At 37.0% G+C, this 21,010-nt stretch overlaps 1 protein-coding gene across 1 annotated transcript in view; it reads right to left on the bottom strand.

Moving 5' to 3' along the window:
• LOC308707308 (LIM and SH3 domain protein 1-like) overlaps nucleotides 1-21,010 on the bottom strand; it is a 411,116-nt gene that overhangs the window by 228,530 nt on the left and 161,576 nt on the right. The window contains exon 3 of the mRNA XM_081393663.1: nucleotides 10,741-10,825. Within this exon, the coding sequence (XP_081249789.1) occupies nucleotides 10,741-10,825 (85 nt within the window). The remainder of the gene's footprint in view (nucleotides 1-10,740; nucleotides 10,826-21,010) is intronic.

Raw genomic sequence — 21,010 nt, 5'->3', positions numbered from 1 at the left:
GACGTCCATAGGGAGGCGTTTTTTTTTTTTTTTTTTAAGCATCGATACTGATAAATTTAGGTATCGTGACATTTTTAATTTCCGAGTATCGCGATACTTTTGAAGTATCGGTACACCGTGCAACACTAGTTCTAAACATGCTAGAAACATATTAAAACATGCTAGCAATACTTAGCTAAGTGCTAAAGCATGCTAATTCAATGAAACAGGACTTTGTTGTTACTCAAGAAGGCAATGTACAATCTACCCCAAACTTCACACGTTTGATAAGAGTTATCTCCTGAACACATGTCCATGCTAGTGGATATTCCATATTTAGTTATAGTCATAGCGCCACCTGCTGGCAACAGGAAGTGACGTTTAACACTGTTCTTGACTCCTAATAACATATCAAAAAATGGCAGTAGGTGCTAAACATCCTACCAACATACTAGAGACATGCTAAAACATACTAGCAAACACTTAGCTAAGTGCTAAAGAATGATATTACTGCAATTAAATATGAATTTGCTGTAACTCAGGCATGGAATGTCCAATCTGCCCCAAACTTCACACGTTTGATAAGAGTTCTGTCCTGAACACACATCCATGCTCATATTCAGTTATAGTCATAACGCCACCTGCTGGCAACAGGAAGTGACATGTTTAACACTGTTGTGGTCTCCTAATAACATATAAAAAAGTGCCAGCAGGTGCTAAACAGGCTAGCAACATACTAGAAACATGCTAAAACATGCTATCAATCACTTAGCTAAGTGCTAAATCATGCTATTACTGCAATTAAATGGGAATTTGTTGTGTAACAGGCATGGGATGTTCAATCTGCCCCAAACTTAATATGTAACATGCAAGAAACATGCTAGCAACACTTAGCTAAGTTCTAAAGCATGCTATAAAAGCTCAAGGAAGTTGTTGTAACTTAAGCATAAAATGTCCAATCTACCCCAAACTTCACACGTTTGATAAGAGTTATCTCTTGAACACATGTCCATGCTTATATTCAGTTATAGTCATAGCGCCACCTGCTGGCAACAGGAAGTGATGTTTAACACTGTTCTACTAATCCCGTGCGAATAGGGCTTTAGTCACGCAATCACTCACTCACTCACTCTCACTCTCTCTCTCTCTCTCTCTCTCGTTAATTCGTAAAAATAAATTATTTTTATATTATACAAATATTACAGCGCTACTTTACTCACTGAGAAATGCCCAAAAGTTTGTTTGTCCAGCAATTAGTGTTCACTCACTCACTCACTCATTCGTCTCATTCCTCAATAGAATAGTAAAAATAATCAGCTCCATTGCACCCAATTTATTTATTTTTGTTATTAATTTGTTTTTGTTTTTTCTTTGTTATCGCGCTGCTCCCCCGGGAATAGGCTTATGTTGCCCACCGACGTCCACAATATGAAATAGGCTATAGTCTCTATTTTTCTGTTCTAAAAAAAGTTCTATTCTGTAGAATTCACTTCAGAATTCTAGATCTGGGCTGTAGATAAATGAAAAAAAAAATCAGAACTATATATCTTTTCCGTCAGACTTTTGACCAGCAAAACATTCATGAGTCATGACAGCTGTTATCTTGTCCATGCTGGCAAATAATCATGACCATCCGACATGAATTATATAAATTATTTTAATAGCATGGCCATTCAAAACCAGGGTCTAAAATGTGCATAGTAAAATGATCAACAAAAATGATTTTGGGCAGGAATTAATGTAAACACGTCTAAAGTGACTTAGTGTAAATGTAGTCAAATAAATGTCTTATCCTTCAATGCAGTCCAAAGCACACATCAATGAAAGGGTTAAACTCTTGTCAGACTGTAACCTACAACTGACACCCATCCAAAATCTCTCTCTCACACACACACACACACACACACACACACACACACAAAGAGAGAGTAGAGAGGCTGTGGAAAATCAGAAAATCACCGGCTCAGTTTAGAAATAGGGCCTGTTTACACTTGGTCACTTCATGCGTTTTCTGTGATCGGATAGCTATCCGATCGTGAAAAGGCCAGGTGTAAATGCCCTCCGAAACGCATTCGAGACAGATTTGAATCCGAGCGCTCAAACCACTTCAGGAGGATGTCTGGGCCGCATCCCAGACGAAACTGAACAAACAAGTGTAAATGCATCTGGTTGTTGAAACCATATATGTAAATTTTACTCCTCCCAAAAATGCTAAAAAATAAACGTGTGAGAGCGTGTTATAGGCTATATGTAATGAAATAGCCAAATATGGCGACACTACTGGAACAGCATCGCCGCAGACGAGAAGCTGAACTCAAGCAAACGTGCAAACTATCGCAAATCAAAGTGAAAGTAAGTCACAGACGCTTAACAACACACAATCATCATCATTATAAGTAAAGAAACGAAATGATCTTACCAGGGCTGTTACTGCTCTCTCTTATTGCGGTCTTTAATTTAGAAATTTTAGCTGATGATCAATAAAATGCAGCTCATATTGGTTACTTTCGGTGACGTGCACTCCATTAAATATGCATAGGCCTATAGCGCGCCAAGCGCAGGAATTGAAGATCGGATTTAAATCCGTTTTGCAAAAACACGTTTATGTATAGTGTATAGCCTACACATAATGTATAGCGAAAACACTGATTAATCCCCTGTTTTACCGATTTTTGTCGCGTTTGGGATAGTGAGGGCGGGGGACGGATCGGGTCACTATGAATCTGAGGGGGGTCATGTCCCCCCCATCCCCAGTGCCATCTGCGCGCCTGGGAAGGACCGACAGAGAGATCTAAACTGTGACAGAAAGTAGTATTTGATCATGTTTATATATACATGCAAATGCAGTGTGTAATAAAATGAAATTAGTGTACTTTAAAACACTGTTTAAAAGCTAAAAAGATTTATCCAACCCCATTTAAATACAGTCTGTGTGTGCCATCTTTTGGACATTCATCATATTGCATTGGTTTAATTTCTTGTCCTCAAACAGAGCACTAATCTGCTTATTTTTAAGGTACACATAGCTACTACATTGATTGAAAAAGAAACTCAAATGTGTTTTTTAATGATAGTATTATTTTATACACATTCAAACTACAATATCTGACTTCCTGTTGGTCGGAGCTAATGACTGTAAATTAGAAAGTTGTCCGGCTTGATGAGAACAATATACGTACTGAGTTTTGTGACTGTAGGTAAAACTAAACACCCCACTTTTGTCAAAAGGTGGCGCTACTGAGCCCCTCCACCACGCCCATTTCTGAGGCTTCGCCCATGTGTACTGGCTGAGAACTTTGATGCTAAGTGCCTCAAAAACACCAGAGAATATTATTAAAGTTTGACTTGTTGCCATGGCAACAGTATTTAAGATATCAAAAATTCTTTCACAGGTCTACATCTGTCGTCTGTTTACATTATACAGATAAAGTTAAGCAAATCGGGTTAAAATAAGAGGGTGATTTCAAAGCATTTTGAAAGTGACACACTTCCTGCTGCCAGTTGGTGGCGCTATAACTTTGACTCACAATACTGCCGTGCAAAGGCAAAAGACCGTAGCTTCGTTTTTGGTCGAAAATTAGTTATTTATATTTTTCGCACATTCAAGACCTCCTTTATCATGTGGATGAGTATCTTGAATCAATTCCATTGTTTTTTCGAGAAAATAATGAGTTGTCTTAACAGTAACTTCCAAAAGCCCATGAGAAACCAAGGCAGAACACCGTAACACCAGTTACCGCACTTTGGCTTTGTTTTGGAACGCTCAAATTGAGTTATGGTACTCTGCCTTTGTTTAGCCGTGCGTCAATATGAAGTTACTGTGTCGGTGTTCTATCAAATAATGCTACCTACCAGACTGTACGGTTATCTGCCTTTGTTTTACTGTCCATTAAGCACCAACACTTCAAAAGAATTATTTCTGAAACTAGACTTCTTAGTAATTCTAAAAATATTACTATAAATTACAGCAACACATAATTTTGCTGTATTTTTTGCTCCTCCTTTGCCTTTCAGACGAGGTTCATGTTTATAACAGTAATCTTGCAGGGTGGTCTCATTTAAAGTAATGTAATCATTTTTATCGATTCATCTCCATCTAATCAGGTTTTCAGCTTTCTCTTTCTGCAAATTGTATAGTTGTATCATATAGTGTCTAGCGATAAAATACTATCAAAACACTCAAACGCAGCCTCCATTCATCACGAAAGATGGATAAAAAAGTATGAAATACAGTAGGTCATTTGCGGGGAATTTTTACTTTAGAAATTACAGACATGGCCGATTCGCAAGGGATTAAGATCACAGACAACCTCCGCAATTATTACAAATGACTAGAGGTCACCAGGTAATACTTATACCGTGTGAATAGGGCTTAAGTATCCTAATAGTGAAGCTTGTTGGTTTAATTAATTGCAGCGAAGTTATCACCTCATTGCTGAGAAATTTAATGTAGGTTTCTGTAGTAAAGCTGTATTATTTATAAAAGTCATGAGCAGAGGTTGAAATCCAGCTCCTGAATGTTTCTGTGTTTGTGCAATTTCTTTTCTTTTCAAAGATAAATATAAAGGTCCCACCTCAATATAAAGCTGTGAGCGAGCGCATACAGGCAAGTTTGCCTCATAATACAACATTAAAAAGCTATCTTTTTGAATAAACGTGTTATCCTCGCCTTTGTAGTGGCTTAGAATTCAAAGGGGAATCGGTTATGCATGTTCTATGTCCAGATATCAGATATGTATCTGATTTAAATCCACATTTGGAAGTGGCTCAGATCAGATGTGAAGAAATTGGATCTTGTGCGGATGTTTGTGTTTACACGTGTGCAACAAATTTTAATCTGTGTAAGATGAGAGTAAAAGATCAGATTTTTTGTGCCAGTGTAAATGCCGCCTTAGTTTAAAATTACCTTAGTTTGAATAATAAAATAAATGCATAGAAACAGTTAATTTGTAAGGGAACCTACAATACACTTTTATATAATTAGTTAAATAGTTAGGTTAATAAAAATATAAAAAGACCTCAAGATGAATACTGGACTTAAAACATTTTGAGCTGGAAAAGATAACTTTGCGCTCATTTCAAACTTACCCATGACATCTTATGACAAATTCATTTAAATTTAAATGATCTTATGGATGTGGCAGTTGTGGTTCACGATCATAGTGGCACCAGCTGCTGCAGTAAATGTGGCATATTCAGGCGACTTTTATATGGTTCTTTTACATTTACCGGGTTTAACCCTCTGGGGTCGGCAAACGCACAGGCGCGTTTTGCTAGATTTTTTTTCACATAGCAGCAAAATAGACATAAAATACTAATTTATGGTCATACAGACTTAAAAAATATTAAAAAAATAAACTGTAAAATGTCTACTTTTTTTATGTGTCCACTTACAACCGAAACAAAACATTGTGCTTTTGTAAAATAAAGAAAATAAACAGGGTCTGCTTTCTGCCTCACCATCTCAGTGAACTTTTTTTCTGGAGCACGTCTCTAAACTTACACAAAACTCAGCAAATACTATTCACCCAGGCATGAGCAATATATCTTTATAATCATTTAAGTGTGTACTTTTAAATTATCTAATTCAAAACAAAAACAAATATTCTCTGTTTATGTAATCTGTATGTAAAGAGAGATGTCAGTCGTTCTCATTTCAGCTCATTATCTGCTAATGTGAACAGGCCTACAGAGAGCGCACGTTATTCAAACAGATGATCTGAGGCGATTCATGCAAACCTGTGAACGCCCACATCAACTTGATAAAACTCATCAAGTTTAGTCTGATTCATATACTTTACGTTGTCTTGCGAGGCTGTGAGGAATAATACTATCGTAATAATAATCCTGGGAAATTTACCTCAGAAGTGCTGGTTTAGTTTCACTTCAAGGAGCAACGGATCCAGCTGAGGATTGTGAATAGTAAGTTCTTTATTCTTAAGTGCTTTGTTCTAATCGCGATATGGAATAGTATCTGTAAACCGCAAAAAGACTGTTTAAATTTGAATTGATAGATTATAAAGTTTTTACTGTAAAAAAGACTACTGCCACATCAAATAAACTTTTGTTCCCCAATTTCTGTTCATATGTTAAATATATAGTATGGGATGTTTTGTCAAAAATAAAGTAGGTATATTGAATTATCAACTAAGATATTATTATAGTGTTTGTTCCAATATTCAAACCAATGAACCCTTTACTTTGAAATACGTATGATAAAATTTATACTTTTTACAAAGAAAGATTACACTTGAAATATTAAATATTGTTAAAATTGTAATTGTTGTTGTAATTGTAACCTTTTTAATAAAATAGCAAAAAATATATTTACAAGGTAGATGTAAACAAAATCTTAATAGGTCAATATAAGCCTTCTCATTAAATTATTTTTTATTGTGTTTTATTAGTGGCAAATTTGGGGAGAGGATACATATTCCAAAACTTTCTGAAAATACAGTATGAGAATTAACTGTAATTATATATATATATAATATAATATATATATATATGTACTCTGCCTTTGTATTGTCAGCAAAAAGTGAGAAGTCATGCCAAGGCAAAAGGCAGTAACTTCCACATTATCAATATTTAGTTGCTGATCACCATTAACAAAATCATTATAGTAACACCTGTATAAAATCTAGTGATCATGGCATTTATTTTGTATGATTTACAATTATTTATAGCCATCTGCTTATTGCTATCCGCCTGTGCTTTGGTTGCATTCTGATCTATTAATACATTTGACATGACAAAATACCTCCATAGATATATTAGTCCAGCGTTGACTCGACCGCGTTTAGGGCGGGGCTGAAGGCGAAGTTTTAGCACTCTGCCAGCTAGTTTGCCAAGCTTTAATTCTTGGTTGTATTCATCTGATACGGCAATGTGTAACGTTTTTCAGTCAACTCTGCATAATCCTTCGCGATCGATATTGTATGTTTGTCGATGAAGCGCGGTTTCAGACCATACTAAATGTTCTGACCGCAATTGTGCAGGACAAAGCTCTGAGGACATCAGAAGTTAGAGGGACTGATGGCAGCTGTACAACGTACACAGGCTACACCGTCATTTTAATTTTAATGGACATTAAAACAAAGGTAGATAACCGTACAATCTGGTAGGTAGCATTATTTGATAGAACACCGGCACAGTAACTTCATATTGACGCGCGGCTGAACAAAGGCAGAGCACCGTAACTCAATTTGAGCGTTCCAAAACAAAGCCAAAGAGCGGTAACTGATGTTACGGTGTTCTGCCTTTGTTTCTCATGGGCATTTGGAAGTTACTGTTAAGACAAATCATTATTTTCTCGAAAAAAAAAAAACGGAATTGATTCAAGATACTTATCCACATGATAAAGGAGGTCTTGAATGTGCCAAAAATATAAATAACTCATTTTCGACCAAAAACGAAGTTACGGTCTTCTGCCTTTGCACGGCAGTATAGTCCTTGCATTCTGTGGTACCCTCTCAGTGACACACCTGAATGAATGGCTCATTATGCAGCTCATTATGAGGGTCATTGTCTTCTCAGGTGTGAACTACAGCATTATGCATGATCATTCAAGCCCCCACACATATTGCCTTTCCAAACAAAAAGAAGTCTTACAAAATTTAAATCAATCAATGTATAGTTTTATGTGAATGATTAGGCAGGATGATTTTCAGATCATTTTGAAGCAAAAACTCTAGGCGAAAAAGCAGAAACTCCATTAGTCAAAAGTCTTGTGGACACATATTTAGTATGTGTTTTGTGGCCTTATTTCAGAAACTTTCATTTTTAGTTTTTTCAATAACCATGCATAAAAATTATTCTCTCAAATATACAAACATATAGATACATATTGCTCACATTGCTCACATATTATGGTAGCCCTGTTTGTGCTAAATAGAGTGTAATTACACCTTTGCCATTAATACGTTAATAAGCAACTGAAAAAAGCACAAATGTCAGGGCAAGTCAAAAAATCTCAAGGACCCCAAAAACACCTTAGACCCCGGAGGGTTAAACTTCATATTGCCCGTCGTGCACCATTACCCTATAGGCACCGGGGTGGCGGTGCCACCTGCTTGGGCCCGTCATCGCCGCATGCAGCTATATTTGTTTCTTTGTCTTTTGTTGTTTGATTAACATTAAAATGAGAGACAGTAGCAGGAATATTAAGCTGCTGTCACTTTAAAACGATATTGTCGTTTTATCTGTACAGAGTCACCACGTGGCTACGCAGATGAGATAAATAATTCTATATTATAAATATTTAAGGCCAGACAAGTAGTTTGTTGAGGGTTGATTTGTAAAGAAGGACTATACACCAACGCACATATATATTCAAACGCGCATACCTATGGACTGAACACGTTAGAACGGTGTCGTGTTAGCGTCCCCTAAGTTAATAACTAATGATCTTTGCAACGGAAGTGAATCAATCAAAACTAACTTTAGCTGGACAATAACTCTATCCTAGAGCTGCTGTAAAGCCAAACCAATTTCTGTTACTGTAATTTCCTATTATCACTGTAAAGCTGCTTTGAAACAATTCATATTGTTAAAAGCACTATATAAATGAAGGTGACTTGACTTTAAGACATGCACTGATCCAATATACTGATATTGTACGCATGAGTTGTCTTTCTCGACTGTTTACGTTATGTTCATAATAATAATTATAATAATTTGTTACATTTATATAGTGCTTTTCTAGGTACTCAAAGCGCTTTACATGGAAGGAGGAATCTCCTCAACCACCACCAATGTGCAGCATCCACCTGGATGATGAACAACAACACACCAAAATGTGCAGAACTGTGATGTCAGTAAGAGATTTACATACTAACAGCTGACTGGACAGAGCTGAAACACATATTGAGCATATTCATCTTGAGAAACATACATTAGCGGAAATCTGTCTGTCTGTTTTAAGCATTGTTCTTTTCACCAAACCATATGACAGAGGAGTCGTCAGATTTGAGATTAACTGCAGCGTAAATGCTGGGCGAACAGTGGGTGGAGAGCGGTACGCTTCGGTTTTTACTGAGAACTACACAGTGTGAGCAAACACAAACACCAGACAAAGAACTGAGCAAACTTAGGGTAATATATACTCAAGGAGCAGGAGAATGAAATCAGTAAACAAACAATGAATAACCATATCAAATGAAATCACGCTTGAAACCATGACAACAAAAAACAAACACAGAAAATAACCAAACTAAAAGTCCATAAAAATTAAAGTAATGAAAACTAAAACATAGCTGGGTTTTGTTCAAAAAATTTCGATACCGATACCTTGACTTCGATACCAGTTCCAGAACGACACTTTTTTTCTATACCAATTTTATGAAATCCGTTTTAACAAGGTTGCATTACCTCAAAAAAACTTTGGTTCTATTTTTTCAGTTGGTTGACTTTTTTTACAGACTCAGAGACTCACAGTCTTTGAGTCTATAAAAAAGCACCAATTCAAACATTTTCTTTATCCTAATAATTTAACAACATGTATTCTTTACTTCAATGATCTCATTGTTTCTGCCCTAAATTAATACATTATTTAAATTAATATATTGTTAGCTAACTGCGTGATTTGTATATGTACATTTCTGAAATGCATTAATTACACAGTCACCTCTGATAACAGATCACTGTAAATTGTAATGTAGACATGCATTTCTGCATTTCAAGCTGCTTTGAAACGATATGTATTGTGAAAAGCCCTATACAAATAAATGTGAATTGAATATAGGCTAATTGGGGCCGGGATATATGCCTCGCACTCAGCACAAATTCAGCTTGCCTTAAAGCACTGGCAAAAGTAGCAAGGAGACATTTTAATTGTTTATTCATGAAATAGTGTTTTCTGAGTCTATGGCTGCAAAGATGAAGTTGACGACGCTGAAACGTCATCTCTGCAGTATTGTGAACGCTGGCGCGTGCCTATAAGAAAAAAATGCACCTTTCACTTGGATTATAACATAATCAGAGTATTAGTTTTCGATTCTAATTGGTTAGTTTAAAAGTAGACATTTCAAGCTTCTATAGACATATTTCTCATGTCTGTGAGGCAAGTATCCTATATGCTGAGTTTCGGTTCATTTGTGACGTGCTCCAGTTCTTCTTACTGTCGAAGATGGAACAAATTTATACTCTTAAGTTTATTTTGTGCACTGTCAAGTGCTTCATTTGTTGTGTTGCCGGTCTTAGCAGGAATCAACTTGTCGCAAATATTGCATCGCGGTCTGTTGGCATTGAGCCTGGTGAAATGTAGCCACACTTCTGATCTTTTCCACATCTTTTTTACATCTATGGGGGTTGGGACGCTTACACACTACAGCCTCACGTGTGAGCCACGTCTCTATGGGCAACCATGTAAGCTAGTGTTTTTCCTTGATGCCTCGCCACAGCCAATCATGCCGCAACTGACGTTGACGAGATTAACCCCTTTAGGTATCAAAATTTGGTACCGAACGACGAGCAATGTTTCAATACTCGATAGTATCGAGGCAATTCGGTCGGTACCTAAAAATTATCGAACTCGATACCCAGCCCTACTAAAACAACAACTGAATATGACAACCTCTCTACCAAACATTGGCTACATTCTTTACTCAAGACACTATATCTGACACTTGTCATCTGCACAGACATTTTCCCACTGGATGAATGTTACACGAGTCAAGAGCGGAAAAAAGACAAGAACTGGAAGTAAAAAACAGATATAGGAGAGGGAGAAAAAGTGACCGGGCTTTGTGAATGGACACTCACGTGACTCTGCATCTTGCTCTGCTGCTTGAGACGAAGGTTCTCTGGTGTATCAGCCACTATGGTGAAGGAAGTTTTAGGATAGTGCCTGAAACACACAGGCAACATTATGAGAGGACAGTAAGTTGACAGGAAAATAAAGTTGATAAGTTGTTATAAAAGACAAAGTGTTAAGCACAGGCTGAATTGGCTATGACTAAAAAAGCAAATACCAGACTAAGACACACTTCTCTGCTCCTCAAATACATAAAACATTAACCTTTACATATTAGCCTTTACACACTGTACTTATTCAAAGAATACGTTTTTTATTTACCCTTGCACTGCAAACAAGCAGACAGTCTCCAAAATGCGTGCGTTTCAGGATCCACTTTATGTTCCACTTTTTGTTCCACTTTTAGTTGTGATGTTTAGTCACAAGCTCTTAGTATAAAGTTCAATTTAAGCTCTGGTATAAAGTATAGGCAAAAAAATAATAATAATAATAATATTACCAGGTATTTTTTTCCTAATCAAACCATTTTCAGAATGATAATGTTACATAAGGAACGCACAAACAGACACATTAAAATACTGATTCTGCTCAGAGTGATTTTTTTTCCTGCTTCCAAGTCCTGCTCAAAATGCCAGCTTCCTCACGCGAGTGAATAGGTTTCCCTTTCAAGGGAAATCGCGCTGCGTCGATTGACGCTGTGGGCTCAGTCTGCTTGATTGTGTAGTGAAGCACACGTGTGAAATCAGTCCAAGACTTCATAGGCAGTTGACGTCACGAACCAGTAATCTATAAGGCATGCCCAAACAAGTAGCTTCTGTTTCTTCAGCAAGCGCTATATGTGAAATCGTGTGTCTTATTTGGTGTTGTCTGTCTACCATCATATATATATATATATATATATATATATATATATATATATACAGTGAGGAAAATAAGTATTTGAACACCCTGCTATTTTGCAAGTTCTCCCACTTGGAAATCATGGAGGGGTCTGAAATTGCCATCGTAGGTGCATGTCCACTGTGAGAGACATAATCTAAAAAAAAAAATCCAGAAATCACAATATATGATTTTTTAACTATTTATTTGTATGATACAGCTGCAAATAAGTATTTGAACACCTGTATATCAGCTAGAATTCTGACCCTCAAAGACCTGTTAGTCTGCCTTTAAAATGTCCACCTCCACTCCATTTATTATCCTAAATTAGATGCACCTGTTTGAGGTCGTTAGCTGCATAAAGACACCTGTCCACCCCATACAATCAGTAAGAATCCAACTACTAACATGGCTAAGACCAAAGAGCTGTCCAAAGACACTAGAGACAAAATTGTACACCTCCACAAGGCTGGAAAGGGCTACGGGGAAATTGCCAAGCAGCTTGGTGAAAAAAGGTCCACTGATGGAGCAATCATTAGAAAATGGAAGAAGCTAAACGTGACTGTCAATCTCCCTCGGACTGGGGCTCCATGCAAGATCTCACCTCGTGGGGTCTCAATGATCCTAAGAAAGGTGAGAAATCAGCCCAGAACTACACAAGAGGAGCTGGTCAATGACCTGAAAAGAGCTGGGACCACCGTTTCCAAGGTTACTGTCGGTAATACACTAAGACGTCATGGTTTGAAATCATGCATGGCACGGAAGGTTCCCCTGCTTAAACCAGCACATGTCATGGCCCGTCTTAAGTTTGCCAATGACCATTTGGATGATCCAGAGGAGTCATGGGAGAAAGTCATGTGGTCAGATGAGACCAAAATAGAACTTTTTGGTCATAATTCCACTAAACGTGTTTGGAGGAAGAAGAATGATGAGTACCATCCCAAGAACACCATCCCTACTGTGAAGCATGGGGGTGGTAGCATCATGCTTTGGGGGTGTTTTTCTGCACATGGGACAGGGCGACGACACTGTATTAAGGAGAGGATGACCGGGGCCATGTATTGCGAGATTTTGTGGAACAACCTCCTTCTCTCAGTTAGAGCATTGAAGATGGGTCGAGGCTGGGTCTTCCAACACGACAATGACCGAAGCACACAGCCAGGATAACCAAGGAGTGGCTCTGTAAGAAGCATATCAAGGTTCTGGCGTGGCCTAGCCAGTCTCCAGACCTAAACCCAATAGAGAATCTTTGGAGGGAGCTCAAACTCCGTGTTTCTCAGCGACAGCCCAGAAACCTGACTGATCTAGAGAAGATCTGTGTGGAGGAGTGGGCCAAAATCCCTCCTGCAGTGTGTGCAAACCTGGTGAAAAACTACAGGAAATGTTTGACCTCTGTAATTGCAAACAAAGGCTACTGTACCAAATATTAACATTAATTTTCTCAGGTGTTCAAATACTTATTTGCAGCTGTATCATACAAATAAATAGTTAAAAAATCATACATTGTGATTTCTGGATTTTTTTTTTTTAGATTATGTCTCTCACAGTGGACATGCACCTACGATGACAATTTCAGACCCCTCCATGATTTCTAAGTGGGAGAACTTGCAAAATAGCAGGGTGTTCAAATACTTATTTTCCTCACTGTATATATATTAGTATGGCAAGCAAACAACAGTTTAGACTTTGTGTTGTCCTCCTCTTTGAGGAGGATGCTCAGCCTCCCTTTCCCCAGGGTTCAGGTCCCGCTGCTGCCGAGGCACAGAGGCGATCAAGATCATGGGGATCGCAGATGGATCTAACAGAGGGGTTAGAGACGGGCCTGGCCTCATCTCTGCCCTCACCTGCCGAGGCACAGTGGTGATCTAGATCATGGGGATCGCAGATGGATCTAACAGAGGGGTTAGAGACGGGTCTGGCCTCATCTCTGCTCTCACCTGATAGACCAGTGCCTTTTCTCGGTATCCGGAAGCACGCTCTGCAGTTCCTTCTGCTCGGGGTGAGGCACCTGTCCTTCAAGTATCCAGCTCTGAGTTTCTTTTGTAAGTGCTGCGCTCATTTGTTTCAATTTCTCCTCGAGAGGCTGCGTGCCTCAACAGAACAACATTGTCACCGTCAGTAATTTATTTATTATCCACTATCGATTGCAGCTTACAATAAATGTCATAAAATCAGAATTATTCTCTCGGTTTAGTGATTCCATAGTAGGTGTTTTTGTTTTTTTGGGGTTTTTTTTGTCATCAACGTTCTAATCAGGTCGGGCAAGTAAAATTCTCTCTGTCTTGTCCCTACAGAAAAATACAGGGGTGGCTGTCAGTTACAGTTACACTCTGACAAGAGTTTAACCCTTCCATTGCTGTGTGCTTTGGCCTGCATTAAAGGACAGGAACTGTATAGGCCTTGTCTCTTTTTAATAAGTTTGAATAACATATTTATAGTGCACTGACAACATAATTTTATAATATAATATTTATATTTTTTATAATTATATTATATAATTATAATTATAATATAATTGGTTTAGAAATTAAATGAATAAAAATATAAAAAACAGCGCTCAACAGCGCCCCCTTGAAAAATAGTTATAAATAGCTTCAAAGTTTTGTAAAGTTATTAGAAATGTATTTTTATGAAACATCTTCATGAAAATAAAATTGAAGTTGGCACTGTAGCAATCTAGAAATGCACTGCAACTAAATCCACATGTCTGACCATATTATATTTAAAATATGAAGATTATAAGTCTAAAACTCTGTATTTAGTTAAATGTTTTTCAAGATAGAAGCACCTAGAGCTAGCTAGCATGTTAGCTTAGCACACCATCAATACATGACAATTTATGAGATTAAAACCATGTTTGTGCTCCAAACTTACTTTATAACGCAAGTCGAGTGTTTTAAATAATCTTCTGTGATCTAATTTGGCATCAGATAAAAAAATCAGACAGAAAATATACTATTTGATAGTGTTCTGCACAATGATAGTCTATATAGATTAGCATTACATTATAAATATAATCTATTATTATGAAAATACCTGGCATGGCTTGAAAAACACAGGTAAATCAAATATCATTGCAATCATGTTTATTGTCTTCAAAACATCTATATCTGCATGTTACAGCGATCTCTGGTTAGCTGTGTGTGTATCAGTGACGTCCTGGAATGTCACATGATTATGGCTCTTCTTCATGTTCCATATATGGGATATTATTGTGCATATAACGCCCTCAGGCTATTGGTATGAATTGAAAACACAGTATATAGAGAACCAAGTGCTCATAATGATTACATCGACGCATTTGGGTATAAATTCAATAAATATTATTCCTGTCAATAGAAATCTGATGTAAACCTATGAGAATCTATCAATATTTCTCCAAATCTGCACATTTTTGAGCTAAAAGCCCTGAGGGACATTGTTTTGTCAAGCGCTGTCATGACGACAGCACAGAGTTTTTTTTATGAATGAAAGCGGCTGACGCGCATAATTCATATTAAAGGTATCGACTCATTTTTTCATTTCATAACTCCTGACATAAATTAAGAAATAACTGTCGCTATAAGTTTCTCAGAATACAATAGTGGTCAAATACTGAAACTTGAGTCTTATATCTTTTTAATGATGTATAGTTTGTCAAGGTATAACATTAAATCTGATAGTAACTTTGAACTAAATAAAATAAAAAAAAACGCTTCAGTGCGCGGGCGCCCTGGCAACGGTTAACAGGTTAAAGATGCTAAATTGTGAACGGATTTTGAATATCTTGCTATGGTGAGGGATTAAAGGCATGTCAAAAAGTAAACAGAATGTGTCTATTAAAAATAGGTATATTGTGCCATCTAGTGTTTTATACTATGTATGAGGTTGGATATACTAAATGAGGTTGGATAAATCTTTTTTCGCTGTTAACCCTCTGGGGTCGGCAAACGCGCCGGCGCGTTTTGCTGGATTTTCTTCACATAGTAGTACAATATACTTAAATTACTCCGTCATTTATGGCCATACAGAAAAAAGAAATATGAAAAAAGAATCTGTGAGATGTCTACTTTTGTATTTCTCCACTTACAATCAAAACATTGTACTTTTGTTAAATAAAGAAAATAAACAGGATATGCTTTCTGCCTCTCCGTCTCGGTGAACTTTTTTTTCTTGAGCACGTCTATAAACAAACAAAACTCAGCGAATACTTGTCACACATTTATGAGCCATATATCTTTACAAACATTTAAGTGTGTACTTTTAAATGATCTGATTCAAAACAAAAACAAATATTCTCTGTTTAAGTAATTTGTATAAAACCAACAAGATGTCCAGTTTCTCAAACCCTTGCTCATTAGTTTTAATGTGACCACGCCCACGTGCGCAAAAGAGATTGACATGCAAATCGTCCACATGAAACGCGAACGCGCTCATTACCTCAAAAACAAAGCACCAAACTTCATCAGTCCTCTGCTTTTCATCGAGTTTGGGAGAAACGTTGTGAGCTTACACTGGATTTACCTCAGAAGAAAAAGAACGCGATTTGAAGACAAGAAAGATGTAAGGTAAGAAATGGATTCTGAATTGTATTAGTTAGTGTTATTGTTGCATAAACTTCACATTGCAGTTCAACTTTTGTTAGACTAAAATGTATGAAATCAACAGAAACATGTTATGAATGATAGACAGGCAGGCTACCTTTCAATGCAAAATTTATATTCATGTAGGCTACGACACGAGGATGTTTTTATGTTTGATAATAAAACACAGCATGATACAAAAGTAGGCTAGTATGAGTGTTTCTAATATGGTGAATATTATAATGTTTAGACCCGTGATTACTGTTAAATACGTTTCTTGTGGATATCTGCTCAAACGTAGATATGTATAATATGGTAATAATACATTTTCTTAGTTTGGAGCGGCTCGATCGCTTCAGTGTTCTCTACATGCACTGTGAGTTTGAGTCAGTCGCGCTGTGCCATATAGGCTATATATGTGTGTGTATTTTGTAAATTTTAAAAAGCAATTTTAACCAGAAAAATCTAAAATGTATTCCCAAAATCGTGCAGCCCTATAGTTTCTCTTGATATCAGGATGTTTTTTACAGGGACCAGATGCCCCACTGATGAGTCCTGCTGACTTCAACATTCACATGAGTCTCTGTACATGAACATGGTAAAGTGAAAAATCAAACACCTTGGAAATTACAGGTATGTACTATGTTTCAGGGATGGCACAAATGTGTGTGACTGGTTAAGTCTCTGTCTTTAGTTCAGTCTGTTAAATGTTTTTTTTTTTTTTTTTTTTTTTGTCATTTGTTGTATATCTTTGGATTATGTTGTGTTGTAAATAAATCCAAACAATCAAAAACCCATTTTTTTTAAATCTCCTCATTCTTTGTGCAAGGTTGTTCAGAATGATAGGGCCTGATAGCACCTGATAGGGCCATTATGTATTATGTCTTTGTCTTTCTCAGGTGTGAAATACATTAATATTCATGATGTGTTCACGCATAATCGCATAAGGCTTTCTTACACAAAACATGTCAAAACAATTTTAAATCAATGTATTGTCTTATCTGAATGAGTAGTCAGGATGATTTTCACATAGTTTTGGAGCAAATATTCTTGGCTATGTGATACAATTTTCAAAAGCCTTGTGAAGAAATAATCAGTATGGGTTTCATGACCTTATTTCAGTGACAATTTGTTTTTTTTTTGTTTTTTTTTTACAAAACATGCATAAACGTCATTATCTCAAAACTACAAACTTTTACATGCATGCTGCTGACATATTATTGTAGCAGAGTTTGTGCTAAATACAGTGTAATCAGACTTTAGCCATGAAAATGTCACAAGTAATAGAAATAAGCACAAATGTCCAAGCATGTCAGAACACCTCCAGGGCCCAGAAAACACCTCAGACCCCAGAGGGTTAAACAATGTTTTAAACTGCAAACATTTCCATTTATTACACACTGCATTTCCATGTATGTTTAAACAAGATCAAAGTCTACTTTCTGTCACAGTTAGGATTTTATTTTTTTTGTTTAAAATGTTCTCTGTCTCTCTCTGTCTGTCCTTCCCCTCCCCCTCACTCCACCAGTCTCACTCTCTCTGTGTTCATGTGTGTGTGTGTGTTTGTGTGTGTGTTGGGGTATGTGGTTTACATGGACAACACGCCGGTGGACATTTCACCTGGGCTCCCCGGACCTAAGGGTAATACGGGGACTATGCCAAAGTCCTCATAAATCAAAGAGTGTAACTGTATTAGTTAGTGTCTGAACAACATAAATTCTCTTTTTCTTTGAAAGTCTTTGAAAGGGTTCTATATTGCAGTTTGATACATATTTCTGATACACACGGTACATTTTGGGCGGGCCGTCTTGTTATTGGCTTGTTTACGCACGTGGGCCGTACCAAATGGAGTCGACTGGAAGGTCCGCCCAGACATGCCCAGAGCATGGCCCAGAGACGTCGCTAATTAAAAACTTAAATGGACCACACCTGGGAAGCTCGACGTCATGAACTTACTGTTTTAAATACATACAGGTAATATTTATATTTGTAAATATAGTTGCATTTTTGCATGAAGAAGTGTTTCCTTTTTGCAAGAAATTGTAACTTGTAAGTTACAATTACTGTAAAATGCTATATATTTACCACAATGTTAGCTGAGCTAGCTTGAGTGGCTATCAACATGTCCTGAGGGTTGTTCCATAAAAGATGCTAAGAAAAGCGGGGATTAAACTCCAAAACCCGACTTGAATAAACCTAACAAATAAGTTGGGGCTACCTTTCATAAAAGGTTATTCAAGTTCACGCAATCCCACTAATTTGATCCAGGTTTATCTGGTCTAGATAACTGCGTGTGTACGCATTTCTTAAGCAGCCCTAGAGGTCGATCATAGATTAAATCGATCCACCATCAAACAGCGTATATTTTGTGCTGTTTTATGCGTTTGAAACATGGTGTTTGCAAAACTTACATTTCACAGGAATATTCTCCATCTTTAAATCTTAGAAAGTCATGCAAATATTTCCATTTTGCTGCTAAACTTCACATTGAACAAGCGCTGCTGCGCGCATGCGCGCCAAATAGGAGCGCAATAATTCTGACCAATATATACATTTTGCTTGGAAAATTAATAGGCTATGCGATATTTTATAACACCAGAAATATCTTCTAATTATAATAATTTATCTTTAGGAAGTTGCAGTGAACTTATAGCTCATTACACTCATATATTTTATACTTAAAATAATAATAAAAATTTTGACCATAAACAGTGCTCAAATATCGAAGCTGGAGTCTTAAACCTTTCTTGTGATGCTGAGTTTGTCCAGATCAAGTAAGAGTGTGATGTTTTGACGAGTAATGCATTTTGAACAACAATTATCCAGGATCACCAGTGATCCCTGCCGATCAAGGGGTTAAGTTTGCTTTATGAAACAGAATCAACCGACAATTAGTCTGACTAACCAAAATAAGCCTGGCTTGTATTCTAATCTTGTTTTATGGAACAACCCTCTGCTCATTAAGTCTCAGGCTAAAGAGATGGAGGACAGCAGGTAGAGATGAGGACAGAAGCAACATTGCCAGCAGGTCAAATTTGGTAGTTTTGCTTTTAAAATGAAAGCTAGCTAGGTTAAGTTGAGCTGTGACTACGGCATTGCTTAACGAGCAGGGCGTAGCCACATGGCCTGCTCGTTAAGCCTTGTTTAGCATTTACGTGAAGTGGATGCCTGCAGAGAGGACAGGAGAGGAGGACTAGAAAGCAGCTAGTTGGCAGCTCTGTGTTGTTGTTTTTTTTTTTTTTTTTTTTTTTAATTGGAATAAGAAAGAACTAAGAGGATGTATTAATATCATTTTTGGTTTTCCTGGTCTGTAAGTACTAAGTTGATTAACAAGTTTATGTAACTGCCTGTCTGTACCCACCTGTAGCTTTTGTAATTGCTGAGGTCTGGACCTGGAAGCCTTAACTTTTACTACAGACATTGTGTTTGTTTTAGAGAATTTTCTTAGTGGCCCAACATTATTTTGTTTAAATATGAAGATGCAGTGACATAGGAAGGCTGGAAGAGATATCATTAATAGGAGTACTTTCAGGCCATTTAATAAATGTAATGTGTTTATGATGTTCTGTTAGTGTATTAAACCTGTAAGATAAACTAATTGGTACCCATAGTAACCAACCACAATGATCAATATACAAAACATGACGGGCAAGAGACCTGACAGGTATCTGGTGCAGTGTGTAGAGTGTTATTTAAAAAAAAAAAAAAAAATTGTTAAAAACAGTGTTTACTGTTAATATAGATCTTTACACTGTTCATTTAGTTAGCTGAGGACAGAGGCAGTAGTATAAAGCACCATAGTTTCTATAGAAACCGGCACATGCTTACTGAGCCATCTGGGTTTAGACTACTTTCCAAAGATATGACTATGTTGAATCTAGTAAACTTGTAGAGGGGATGGGACTCCCTTTTCTCTTGTAGTTTTACATACTTTTGACCATTCTTTGACCAGTCAGTTGCATGTTAATTAGTTGAATAATTCTAAAACAGATCTAATGCCAGAAGCATCACAGTGATACAATTTACTGCCCTGGTTCTTTTTAATGTCATAATAATCTGTAATTCATACTGACCAAAGAAACCAAATTAAAAAGGACTTTGAACCCAAAAACACAATGTGAATCCCATTACTGTCACATGAAGAAAGAGAATATGTAGAAAGTATACATAAAGATAAGAGAATCTGACAGAATATGTATCAATTTAAGATTTTATCCTGGAAACCTAAACACAGCTGCTAAGCTGTTAAAACTTTTTTTCTTGCTACTTGTCTGTTATTTTTGGATGATAACACTGAGCAGTATGGTCTATGAAGCCTACTAGAGATTCACTCGATTTGGTTTTTGATTAGAGAAATTATCTTATGTGGTCAGTGACTTTCTACAATCAGAAAACAAAATCAGTTGGAGGCAGGATGAAATTTAGTCTGAATGTGGTCCAGCACAGCTGGAGATTAAAGCAACTGTCATCCTCATGTTATGTAGTACAGACTCCCACCAGCCTGTTACTTTGTGAGAAAGATGTTGTTACACTTTTTAATGTATTCTTAAAAGAATCAATAAAATATGCATGGTGCAGTTATGAGCACATCATTTGGCTTCTGTCCAGATACATAACTATGTGCATTACTAATTTACCCAGACTTCTGTTTTCTGATCATGCTTGTCCCAGTGAACATTGTAATCCTGACAATAACTTTTGGTAATTTAGGCTGTGACACCTGTAAACGGTAAAAATGAAGCGCCGCGGCGTAGACGCATTAATCCAAAGGATGATACAAGATTTTATGTTACTGCTGAAAGTGACAAAGTGGGACTTGACATCAAGTACATCAATG

The sequence above is a fragment of the Scardinius erythrophthalmus genome (assembly GCF_964197995.2).
Source record: "Scardinius erythrophthalmus genome assembly, chromosome: 18".
Classification (NCBI taxonomy): domain Eukaryota; kingdom Metazoa; phylum Chordata; class Actinopteri; order Cypriniformes; family Leuciscidae; genus Scardinius; species Scardinius erythrophthalmus.
Note: the sequence above shows the minus strand (reverse complement) of the source record. Positions and strands in the feature narration are given on the sequence as shown.